Source organism: Pristiophorus japonicus, chromosome 8 (genome assembly GCF_044704955.1).
Source record: "Pristiophorus japonicus isolate sPriJap1 chromosome 8, sPriJap1.hap1, whole genome shotgun sequence".
In the NCBI taxonomy this organism is placed as follows: Eukaryota; Metazoa; Chordata; class Chondrichthyes; family Pristiophoridae; genus Pristiophorus; species Pristiophorus japonicus.
Genome location: NC_091984.1, coordinates 106326003 through 106339229, shown reverse-complemented (window position 1 = coordinate 106339229; position 13227 = coordinate 106326003). Strand labels below are relative to the sequence as shown.

The following is a 13227-nucleotide window of genomic DNA, read 5'->3' as shown; positions in this document are numbered from 1 at the left end:
GTGGCTTGTGGCTCTTCTCTGCACTGTCTCCTACCCTTGAATGTGGCTCTTGTTTCTTAACAACCAGAACTGGACACAGTACTTGAGGTACATCCTGACCAGAACACTGTACAGCTTGATCACAACTCCCGCTGATTGATATTCTACCATTTTGGCTAGATAATTCAACATTCTAATACACAGCTTGTTACACAGCTTGGGCGTCGAGTCTACTAAGACTCTTAGGTCTCTTTCAACTTCATCTTATGCTATTTCATTCAATACTATCATGGAAGTATGCAAATTGCCTATGTGCCATATTTTATACTTGTCTGCATTAAATTTAATCTGCTCACTCACATATTTTGTTTAACTCATTCTGTAATTTCCATCCTGCCGCCAGTTTAGTATTGTCTGTAAATTTGATCAATTTTCATTGTATTTCTGCATCAAAGTCCTTGATGTAAATTCGAAAAATAAGGATCCCAACTCTACGCTTTGGTACTACTGCCCCGCCCCACCCTGATGTCACCCCCTCTAAAAAGTACTTCTTTTTTTCTACCTTTCAACCAATTTCTTGTCCATTTCCAAGTTTTGCCCTGAATCCCCAAAGCCTTGAGCTTAATTAGTCACATTTCATGCAGAACTTTATCAAATCTAAATTTTTAAGATCTAACTATACAATATTGTAGGGTTTACTAGTCAACTTGAGTTGCCACTTCATATCAAGAAGGTTGATCAGGCAGGATCCTCCCCATTTAATCATTCCTTCTTCAAGCCTCTCTGCCTCTCTACCACTCTCTCCTCCTTTAAGATGTTCCTTAAAGCCTACTTCTTTGGCCACCGATCCTAATATCTTCTTATGTAAATGTTGTTTGAAAATATCCTGTGAAGCACATTGAAGTGTCTCCTGGCCACTTTCTCCCTGTTTCACGCACCCCTAGAATTTAAACCTAGGACCTTCCAATGGTGGATCCTACACTAAATGGACTGAGCTACCTAACTTCAATATGCCACACAAACAATAGTCATTTAGGTGAACTATTTGGGTGCAGCCAATGCCTGTCTCAGTAAGAATCAATGCTTTCAGAAGAGAAAGGGGTAAAAAAAAAAACACGATGAAAGGTGTTTGAGATGTAGAAGACACAAATTTTCTTAACCCTTATAGTATTAATTATTCAATTTGTTTCATATGAGATTCTTGTTTATGAAAAAGATTTTAAATCTGATGATAGATTTTAATTTTGAGGTGAAAGAAAATTGGTCCCACAATACCCTCATTTTAATAAAAGGATATTTGAGTTTCTGCATTATATGCATAATAATCATATTCATCATGAGGATCAGTGGAATGGATTATTACACCAACCCATAAAAATGAGGACCAATAATTGCATGACTTGGGGTAAAAAAGAACTTGTATTTATGTAGCACCTTTCATGATTTCAACAGTTCCCAAAGCACTTTACAGCCAATTACAAACTTTTGAAGCGTAGTCACTGTTGTAAAATAGTGAAATGCCCTAACCAATTTGTCAACAAGGTCCCAAAACCAGCAATGAGATTATAATCAGATTATATGTTTTAGTGATGTTGGTTGAGTGATAAATGTTGGCCAGGATGCTGAAGAGAACTCTCCTGCTCTTCTTTGAATACTGCAATGGAATCTTTTATGTCCACCGAAGAGAGTAGATGGAGCATCAGTTTAATGTCTCATCCACAAAAGACAGCATCTTTAACAGTATCGCACCCTCTCAGTACTGCACTGAAGTGTTTACCTATGTGCTCCAGTCTATGGAGCAGAACTTGAACCCACAACCAACTGACTTAGACGTGAGAGTACTACCATTAAGCAAAGGCTCAAGGCTCAGATGCTCTCTGAAGGTCAGTTTAAGACTAAATCCTGTTTACTATTCTTCACATTGAGCAGCTATATTGCATCTGCCATCCGATTGTGGATCTTGAACAGTGTCTGGACTTGAACACTTTGGAAGATCCATCAATGTTCTGACAGGAGGAGAAGCATCAGAATCAATTTATTGTCCTGTTGTGTTTCTCATCATACTTTTTGAGTGCTTCTAGTAAGTATTAGATGGTTTAAATTTATTGATAATCTTAAAGTGACCTAGCTTGGCAGGGGGATAGGAAGCTGAGCATAGATTCAGAAGGGAGAAAAGCAGAGCTAGAGATGGAAGGTAGAAGAGTAGCAAGAGTGTTTGGAAGGCAGAGCAAACAAAGGTTGAAAAATAGACAAAAAAGTAGTTTGGCTGTGCTTAATGGTATATCTCTAAATGCAAGTGGAGTGAATAAGGCAGATGAGCTGAGGGCACAGATAGACACGTGGAAGTATGATATCTTTGCAATTACTGACACATGGCTTAAAGAGGAGCAGGAACGGCAGCTCAACGTTCCTGGTTACAGGGTTTTCAAATGAAATACAGAGGGGGTTAAAAAAGGAGGGGGTGGCAAAATTAAAGAAACAATTACAGCTGTGAGAAGGAATGATATGTTAGAAGGATCATCAAATGAAGCTATATGGGTTGAACTAAAGAACAAAAAAAGGGGAATTCAAACCCCCAAACAGTCTGAGGGAGATAGAAGAGCAAATTTGTAGGCAAATTTCCAACAAGTGCAAAAACAATAGGGCAGTAATAGTGGGGGATTTCAATTACTTTAATATTAGCTGGGATACAATCAATGTAAAAGGTATAGAGGGGACATAATTCCTAAATTGCATTCAGGAGAACTTTTTCAGCCAGTACGTAGCAAGCCCAACAGGGCGGGGGCGGGGGGCAGTTCTGGATTTAATTTTCGGGAATGAAGCTGGGCAGGTGGAAGGAGTATCAGTGGGAGAGCATTTTTGTGGTAGTGATCATTGTCATGTATGTAACACCACTGCAATACTGTATATACTTAAGCAATGCACACCTTGACCACAGGGGGTGAACTTGTGGGAGACACTCCTTACCTGGTCATCCAGGTATATAAAGGGAGATCCAACGCAGGATCACTACTTCTTGGTCCTGTGAATAAAGGTTCAGGTCGTAGAATGACCTTTTCCATAGAATGTGCCTCGTGTGGGTTTTGTGCCATTGAGCAAGGACATTACATTGGCGACGAGAAACGGGAATCAACGATCCATGAGAATGGCCACTGGTCGCAGAGAGGAACAGTACTGTGTTGGTGAGGACGGGGACAATTTCATTGAGAGGCTCCAGCAAAGCTTTGTCACGAAAGAATGGCTGAGAGATGCAGCGGCCGACAAGCGAAGGGCCCATCTGCTGACCAGCTGCGGACCTAAGACTTACGCACTCATGAAAGACCTACTAGCACCCAAAAAACCGGCGGACAAAACCTTTGAAGAGCTCAGCAAACTAATCGGTGAGCACCTCAAACCGGCGAACAGCATACACATGGCCCGACAGAGATTCTATACCCACCGATATCGTGAAGGACAGAGCATACCAGACTTCGTTGCGAACCTCCGGCGTTTGGCCAGCCTCTGTAAGTTCACAGACGCCTGCGGGGGGGGGGGGGGGGGGGGGAGATGTTAAGGGACTTCTTTATTGAGGGCATCGGTCATGCGGGGATTTTCCGAAAGTTAATTGAGACCAAGGACTTGACTTTGGAAGCGGCGGCGTTGATGGCTCAGACTTTCATGGCGGGGGAGGACGAAACCAAAATAATATACGCGCGCAATTCTGCCTCCAACACGGCGGGGGATCAGGGAGTCAATCCCATAAACGCGACTCAGAGTCCCACAGGCAGACAAGGGCAGTTTGACACACCCCAGGCAGCAATAAACCCCAGAGTAGGTTTTCAACAGAGACAATGGCAGGCTGAACGGACATTTATGCCATCACGGTGGACAATGCGGTCTGGGATGGGGCCATTGACACCCACTAACAGGATACTCAAGAGCAGTCAAAGAGACAATCAGCGAGGAATGCCGGGTCATAGCTCCTTTGTTCACAACAATGGGAATCTCAGCTCATGTTGGAGGTGTGGGGGCAAACACTTTGCCAGGACTTGCAGGTTTCAACAATTTGTCTGCAGAAATTGCAACCTCAGTGGCCATTTAGCTCGAATGGGCAGGAAGCCTGTAACCAGGCTAATTTACGAAGCGGATGGACCAGAAGAGGGGTCTGTGACGCAGGATGACTCTTGGGGCAAATCAATGGACACTGAAGTTCAGCGGGTTCATGTGGCAAACATTCACAGCTCATATACCAAAGCGCCACCAATGATGATGAAGGTTTTATTAAACGGCATCCCTGTAGACATGAAGCTGGACACGGGGGCCAGCCAGTCACTCATAAGCGTTCAACAATTCGAAAAGCTAAGGCCACTCAAAGCCAGTAGACCAAACTATAATGCATTGAGACACAACTACAGACGTATACCAAAGAAATCATTCCAGTACTAGGCAGTGCAAAGGTGGCGACCACACACAATGGATCAGTGAACCAGCTGCCGCTCTGGATTGTCCCGGGCAATGGTCCCACACTGTTAGGGAGGAGCTGGTTAGCTGAGATGAACTGGAAATGGGGGGGATGTGCACGCAATGTCATCTGTGAAGCGAAGTTCGTGCTCACAAGTCCTACAACAATTTGAGTCACGATTCCAACCTGGCGTCGGGACATTCAAAAGGTACCAAAGTAGTGATACGCATCACCCCAGACGCCAGACCAGTGCACCACAAAGCCAGAGCGGTGCCGTATGTGATGCAGGAGAAAATTGAGAGCGAATTGGACCGTTTGCTGAGAGAGGGCATCATCTCGCCCGTTGAATTCAGCGACTGGGCGAGCCCCATCGTTCCTGTCCTAAAAGTGGATGGTTCTGTCAGGATCTGTGGCGACTACAAGGCCACGATCAATCAGGTGTCCCTACAAGACCAATACTCGCTCCCGAGAGCGGAGGATCTTTTCGCCACGCTGGCAGGCGGCAAGCTGTTTACCAAGTTGGATCTCACTTCAGCCTACATGACCCAAGAACTGGTCGACGAATTTAAACTACTGACCACCATCACTACGCACAAGGTACTGTTCGTTTACAACAGGTGCCCGTTTGGCATTCGATCAGTGGCCGCGGTTTTTCAAAGAAACATGGAAAGCCTGCTCAAATCCATTCCTGGAACAATTGTATTTCAGGACGACATCCTCATCACGGGTCGTGACACCGAGGAACACCACCACAACCTGGAGGAGGTGCTACGCTGACTGGACCGGGTCTAAATGTGTGTTTTTGGCTCCTGAGGTTGAGTTCCTGGGCAGGAGGGTTGCTGCAGATGGGATTTGGCCCACCGAATTCAAAACAGAGGCGATTCGACGAGTGTCCAGGCCCGGCAACACATCGGCGTTGCATTCATTTCTGGGACTCTTGAACTATTTTGGGAACTTTCTGCCGAACTTAAGCATGTTGTTGGAGCCGCTTCACGTGCTCCTGCGTAAGGGTTGTGATTGGTTTTGGGGGGACTGTCAATAACGGGCTTTCAATCGGGTGCGGAATCTACTTTGTTCAAATAAGTTATTGACCTTATACGACCCCTGTAAGAAATTGGTTCTGACATGTGATGCATCGTCCTATGGGGTTGTGTGCGTGTTGCAGCAGAGTATCGCCGAGGGCCAACTACAACCTGTGGCTTATGCTTCCAGGTCGCTCTCTCAAGCAGAACGCGGATATGGGATGGTTGAGAAAGGAGCACTCGAATGTGTCTATGGTGTAAAAAAAATGCATCAGTACCTTTTTGGCAGGAAGTTCGAATTAGAAACGGACCACAAGCCGTTAACATCCCTGTTGTCAGACAGCAAGGCTGTCAATGCCAACGCATCAGCTCGCATACAGCGATCTGTTCTTACGCTGGCTGCTTATGACTACTCCATCCGGCACCGACCTGGCACTGAAAATTGCACTGACGCGCTCAGCAGGCTTCCACTGGCCACCACCGAGGGAGCAGCGGAACAAAGCACTGAGATGGTCATGGCCGTTGATGCCTTTGACAGCGCAGGCTCCCCCATCACAGCCCGCCAGATCAAAATCTGGACAGAGATCCCCTCCTATCTCTGATTAAGAAATGTGTCCTGACTGGGGATTAGGCGCCCGCACACGGAGCATGCCTGAGGAGGTCAGACCGTTTCACAGGCGGATGGATGAGCTCTCCATCCAAGCTGACTACCTACTATGGGCAGCCGGGTAGTCATGACCCAGAGGGGCAGAGAGGCATTCATCAGGAAACTCCACAGCGAGCATCCAGGCATCGTGCTGATGAAGGCCATTGCCCGGTCACATGTTTGGTGGCCGGGAATTGATTCAGACCTGGAACACTGTGTTCGCAGGTGCACGACGTGTGCCCAGCTGGGTAATGCTGGGAGGCCCCGCTCAGCCCGTGGCCCTGGTCCACCAGGCCATGGTCACGTATTCATGTAGACTACGTGGGCCCGTTCATGGGAAAAATGTTTTTCATTGTGGTAGATGCGTACTCGAAATGGATCGAGTGCATCATTTTGAATTCGTGCACGACATCCACCACTGTGGAGAGTCTACGTGCAGTCTTTGCAACCCACGGCTTGCCGGACATCCTTGTTAGCGATAATGGCCCATGTTTCACGAGCTACGAATTCCGAGAGTTCATGCCGGGCAATGGCATCAACCATGTCAGGACAGCAGTGTTCAAAGCCGGCCTCCAATGGCCAGGCGGAATGTGCGGTCCAAATCATTGAACAAGGCATGCTCAGGATTCAAGAACCTTCCCTTCAATGCCGCCTATCGCGCCTCCTACTGGTCTATAGGTCCTGACCGCACTCGCTCACGGGGGTCCCGCCCGCTGAGCTACTTATGATATGAACACTCAAAACTCGGTTGTCCCTCATTCACCCAGTCCTGACCGACATAGTTGAGGGCAAGCGCCAGTCCCAAAACGAGTACCATGACCGAAATTCAAGGGGGAGATGTATAGAAATAAATGATCCTGTACTTGTCCTCAATCATGCCATGGGGCCCAAATGGCTTGAGGTTACTGTAATAGACAAAGAGGGGAACAGGGTCAACGTGGTTAAACTTAACAATGGGCAGATATGCCATAAGCATCTGGACCAAGTAAAAAAAAAGGTTCAGCATGGACACTGAGGAACCCGAGGAAGATCATGAGATGGTGCTCACCCTTCTCCCCAATTTAGAACCTTTATTCCTGTTTTATCTTTGTCCGTATCTATAACTGTGCTAATACGAACTGAATTATGATTGTAATGTCCTTGCTCAATGGCACAAAACCCACACGAGACACATTCTATGGACAAGGTCACTCTACGACCTGAACCTTTATTCACAGGACCAAGAAGTGATGATCCTGCATGGGACCTCCCTTTATATACCTGGATGACCAGGTAAGGAGTGTCTCCCACAAGTTCACCCCCTGTGGTCAAGGTGTGCATTGCTTAAGTATATACCGCCAGTGAATGAGCAACAAGAACATTCAGCAGCATGCACAGTCCCGGCGGTCAGCCCGGTCAGGCCGTAATCACCACAGGTGACAGACACTCACGCCAAGGCTCAACAACCAGAGCCCCAAACTGCAGCGCTCCACGAGGGAGTGTAGACCACCTGAAAGACGTAACCTATGATCCCAATAAGACTTTGGAGGGGAGGTGATGTCATGTATGTAACCTCAATGTAACACCACTGCAATACTGTATATGCACAGGGGGTGAACTTGTGGGAGACACTCCTTACCTTGTCATCCAGGTATATAAAGGGAGGTCCCATGCAGGGGCATCACTTCTTGGTCCTGTGAATAAAGGTTCGGGTCGTAGACTGACCCTGTCCATAGAATGTGCCTCGTGTGGGTTTTATGCCATTGAGCAAGGACATTACAATCATAATTCAATTCGTATTAGCATAGTTATGGATAAGGACAAAGATAAAACAGGTATAAAGGTTCTAAATTGGGGAGAAGGCCAATTTTTCTAGGTTGAAAAGTGATTTAGCAAAAGTGGACTGGAAACAGCTACTCGAACATAAATCAGTGTCAGAGCAGTGGGAGGCATTCAAAAGGTTCAGGGTAAACATGTTTCCACAAAGAAAAAGGGTAGAACTACCAAATTTAGAACCCCCTGGATGACAAAGTGCATACAGGGTAAGATAAAGGCAAAAAAGGAAGCTAATATCAGACAGCGAGAGCTCAATACTGCAGAAAGCCTAGAAGAGTACAAAAAGTGTAGGGTGAACTTAAAAAGGAAATTAGGAAAGCAAAGAGAGGGCATGAAAAAATACTGGCAAGTAGAATCAATGAAAACCCAAAGATGTTTTATAAATACATAAAGAGCAAGAGGATAACTAAGAAAAGAGTAGGGCCTATTAGGGACCAAAATGGTAACCTATGAGTGGAGGCGGAGGATGTGGGTAAAGTACTTTGTGGCTGTCTTCACAAAAGAGGGGGACGATGCTGACATTGAAGTTAAGCAGGAAGAGAGTGAAATATTGGATGGGTTAAACATAGTAAGAGAGGAAATATTAAGGAATTTAGCATATTTGAAAGTAGATAAATCACCAGGACCGGATGAAATATATCCTAGGCTATTAAAAGAAGCAAAGGAGGAAATTGCGGAAGTTCTGACCATCATTTTCCAATCCTCCCTGGCTACAGGAGTTGTGCCAGAGGATTGGAGAACTGCTAACATTGTACCATTATTTAAAAAGGGAGGAAGGGATAAACCGAATAATTACAGGCCAGTTAGTTTAACCTCAGTGGTAGGCAAATTATTATAATCAATTCTAAGGGACAGTATAAATTTTCATTTAGAAAGATACAGATTAATCAAGGACAATCAGCATGGATTTGTTAAAGGAAGGTTGTGTCTGACTAACGATTGAATTTTTTGAGGAGGTAACATTGAGGGTTGTTGAGGGTAGTGTGTTTGATGCAGTCTACATGGATTTTAGCAAGGCTTTTAACAAGGTCCCACATGGAAGGCTGATCAAAAAGTCAAAGCCCATGGGATCCAAGGGAGAGTGGCAAATTGGATCCAAAATTGGCTCAGTGGCAGGAAGCAAAGGGTTGACGGGTGTTTTGCAACTGGAAGGCTGTTTCCAGTAGGGTTTCACAGGGCTCAGTGCTCAGTCCCTTGCTTTTTGCAGTATAAATGATTTAGACTTAAATGTAGGGGGCATGATAAAGAAATTTGCAGATGAAACAAAAATTGGCCAAGTGGTTGACAGTGAGGATGAAAGCTTTAGACTGCAGGAAGATATCGATGGACTGGTCAGTTGGGTAGAAAAGTGGAAAATGGAATTCAATCTGGAGAATTGTGAGGTAATGCATTTGGGGAGGTGCAACAAGGCAAAGGAATACCAATAAATGGGAATATCCTGAGAGGTGTGGAGGAACAGAGGCACCTTGGGGTGTATGTCCATAGATCTTTAAAAGGTAGCAGGACAGATCGATAAGGTAGTTAAAAAGGCACACGGAATGCTTTCCTTTATTAGCCGATGCATGGAATATAAGAGCAGGGAAGTTATGCTAGAACTGTATATACAACACAAGTTAGGCCACAGCTGGAGTACTGCATACAGATCTGGTCACAACATTACAGGAAAGATGTGATTGCACTAGAGAGGGTACAGCGGAGATTTGCCAGGACTGGAAAATTTTAGCTATGAGGAAAGATTGGATAGGCTGGGGTTGTCTTCTTTGGAACAGAGGAGGTTGAGGGGTGATTTAAGCAAGGTGGATAAAATTATGGGGGACCTAGATAGAGTGGATAGAAAGGACCTATTTCCCTTAGCAGAAGGGTCAATAACCAGGGGGCATAGGCAATGAGGGGGCAAAAATTCACCCACAGGGTGGTGAGGGTCAGCAAACTCACTGCCTCAGAGGGTTGTGAATCTTTAGAATTATCTGCCCCAGAGAGCTGGGGAGGCTGGGTCATTGAATATAGTTAAGGTGGAGATAGACAGATTTTTGAACGATAAGGGAGTTATGGGGAGCGGGCAGGGAAGTGGGGTTGAGGCCAAGATCAGATCAGCCATGATCTTATTGAATGTCGGAGCAGGCTCATGGGACCAAATGGCCTACTCCTGCTCCTATTTCTTATGTTTTTATGTTCTGAAAGGCTGGTAGAGGCAGAAACTCTCATCACATTTGAAAAGTAGTTGGATGTACACTTAAAGCGCCATGACCTACAACTCTTTTGTTTTGGTGAACGTGTAATGAATTTGCGTGTCATCCTTGTGCAGGAGCCATCAAGCAAACTCTACTCTGTAACGCTCATTGGTTTATGTGCAACAACCAACGGAAGGGCTACGGACCTAGTGCTGGAAGGTGGGATGAGGCTGGGTAGCTCTTTTTTGACCGGCATGGACAGAATGGGGTGAATGGCCTCCTTCTGTGTTGTAATTTTTGCTATGATTCTATGAAATACCAGGGTGTGAAGGAACTCACTGTTGTGCTTGGCTGTCAAGAGTCAACATTGAAAGGTTGACTACCCAGTGCAAAGCTCAAAAACTAAAAGAAATAATTGTATTGGGGCAAAGAGCCACACATCTTAAATTATCAGTATGTTCAATAATATTCTCTCTCTAACTACATGCAACCACTTTTGAAACCTAGCCCACCAGTGTGACTGATGTCTTGCTTCCTTTCTCATTATCTACTTGAAATCTGGATTGTACTTTCTCATTTCTGCTCTCATTCTTTCTGCCATCCGTTATAACTCATTCCTTCTCTCATTCCTCTCTCTCTCATTTTCATTCTCATTCCTCTTCTGTCTTTCTCTCATTCTTCTCTCAATTCCAAAACTATAGTTTGGTTAGAATAAAACATAAATCATATTTATTAACTTTTCCTTCAGAAAATAAATCAACTCAAAAGACTCATTTAACTTTCTACAATCTACAAGTAGTTGGAGCAATTTAAATGCTGAACTTAAATATGAGTGCTGGTATCGGATGTAAGATATTGTAATTAATACACTAAACTCTTAGCAATAAAAAACCTACTTAATCCAGATTAACATTCAATGCTTAAAACCTGATTCCAAAAACTACAAGATTCGTCATAAAATGAAAAAACTAACTTTTCAGATAGGTGAACCTCCAGTTTAGGATTCCTGCCTTTATTTGTGTACTGGGACATACAATTATAGAATCAGAGAAATTTACAGCACAGAAGGAGGCCATTTCAGCCCATCGTGTCCACACCGGCCGACAAAGAGCTATCCAGCCTAATCCCACTTTCCAAATCTTGGTCTGTAGCCCCGTAGGTTACAACACTTCAAGTGCACATCCAAGTACTTTTTAAATGTGGTGAAGGTTTCTGCCTCTACCACCATTTCAGGCAGTGAGTTCCAGACCCCCAACACCCACTGGATGAAGACATTTCCTCTCAAATCCCCTCCTACCAATTACTTTAATTGCCCACTGATTGTTGACCCCTCTGCTAAGGGAAATAGGTCCGTCCTAGCTACTCTAGGCCCCTCATCATTTATACACCTCAATAAAGTCTCCCCTCAGCCTCCTCTATGCCAAAGAAAACAAACCAAGCCAGTCCAATCTTTCCTCACAGCTAACATTCTCCAGTCCAGGCAACATCTTCGTAAATCGTAAATCGTAAATCTTCTCTGCACATTCAGTAGTAAACAGTTATTATAACACATTTCAGAATATGCACCTATTCCTGATCAGAATACAGGTGATCGCTGAGTCTGCGCTCTCACATTGACAGAGTATATAGGCAGCAGAGCAGATTTATATTTAATAGGCTGTACTCCAGGCACAGACGGCACCATTGGTTGCCCTTGTTATGACAAGAGGCGAAAGCCAGCTTCCAACCAATGAATTGGCCACCGAGAGAACCCGTGATTTTTTTACTGCTTGTTTGAGAGCTGCTTTAAACAACCGCTTAGCGAAATCTTGATTTTCAGGAATATTTTGGCTCTTTCGTGGATGGATTGATTGAGATTCTCTCACGGGGGGGGGGCAGGGGTTCGATTAGCCATGTCACACTAGTGCCCGTCACTGCGACTTTTTGGTCGGAATATATTCATTCAAACTCACTGCATAGAATTACACAGACTCCACAGCACGAGGCAGGCCATTCGGCCCCACTGGTCCGTGCTGGTGTTATGCTCCAGACGAGGCTCCTCCCAACCTCTCCAACTCACCCTATCGGTAGATCATCCAATTCCTTTCTCACTGGTGTTTATCCAACGTCCCACAGGACGTCCCAAAGCGCGTTCATACTTTAGATCAAAGTTACCGACCTTCCATCCCTCCTTCTCAATCCTCAGCACAATTCTTCCCTCTTCAGTAATCACTTTCTCTTTAAGCCTGGCCAGATTTATTCGGTCCTGCCACACCATCGTTATCCTGAACAGAGAAGAAATGACTGAGAGTCGACACTTTCAGCATCACTTCGCCAGAAATGCACTGATATTAAACCCGCGGGAGCTGCCAGCGCTCACTCACCCCCTCAGCGGCTTCCTCTTCCAGCGCTCCTTTTCCTTCTCGCGGTCTTCTTTCAGCTTTTGAATCCTTCCTTCCCAAAGTGCTTTAACAGTGCAAACCGAGCCGGCACACACCGCCACCCCCGTCATGGTCAGCGCATGGACTGGGCGGAGCTCAGGGCGGAGGGGGGCTGCAAACCAGCCCAGAAAATACAATCCCGAGAGACGGCCGCAGGAGCGCCGCCTTCCCCCAGCACACACACACACACAGTCAGGCGGGAATGCACGGAACTCTATTTTCAGCCCACAAGTGGACACTACACAGCGCTTCTCGACCCCCGAACCCCGGCCCTGCCCCGAATCCGGTTCGGTAATGTCCTTTGTTGCTCTGCTGCTACCAATCAGTCTCTCCAATTGTCCGCTTTTGCAGCGATATTGAAAGCAGACCAACTTGTCTCTGAACAGGTTGGGTTTGATTAAACGCCGCAGGTACTGCTCTCAGTCCCGAGCAGACAGGTCGAGGCTGGAGTGAAATCCCACAGTCTCCCCGGCGCCTCGGCCATCGAGGCTCCCAGAGACCTACTTGTCCTTCATTCGAACGGCTCTACGCTGTGATCCAGGGGTGAAATGTGATGCCAGGCTAAATTTAACCAATGACATAAATATAGAGACGGCCAACCGACCGAACGCCTCCTGGGAGGCAGAGTTTGACATTTACACCCGGGGCGAGCCACTGGGATGTTACTGATCACTGATTTTTTTTTTGTGATTTTCTCTAAATTTACCAAGGTTTTTAGGGTCCATTTTCCACT

The 13227-nt window shown here is 45.6% G+C and overlaps 1 protein-coding gene across 5 annotated transcripts in view; it reads right to left on the bottom strand.

Annotated features, from left to right (window-relative positions):
• lrrc39 (leucine rich repeat containing 39) overlaps positions 1-13023 on the bottom strand; it is a 39796-nt gene extending 26773 nt beyond the window's left edge. For 4 of the 5 annotated variants that reach the window (XR_011594087.1, XM_070887265.1, XM_070887266.1 and 1 more), the window contains exons 1-2: positions 12438-13023; positions 12233-12338 (exon numbers count right to left, since the gene is read on the bottom strand). Coding sequence is in view for 4 of the 5 variants with exons in the window: in XM_070887265.1 (XP_070743366.1) it covers positions 12233-12338; positions 12438-12565 (234 nt within the window). In the remaining variant the exon portion in view is untranslated. Of the gene's footprint in view, positions 1-12232; positions 12358-12437 lie in introns of all 5 variants that reach the window. The other variant, XM_070887267.1, reaches the window with a different exon arrangement.
• Positions 13024-13227: the final 204 nt, after the last annotated feature.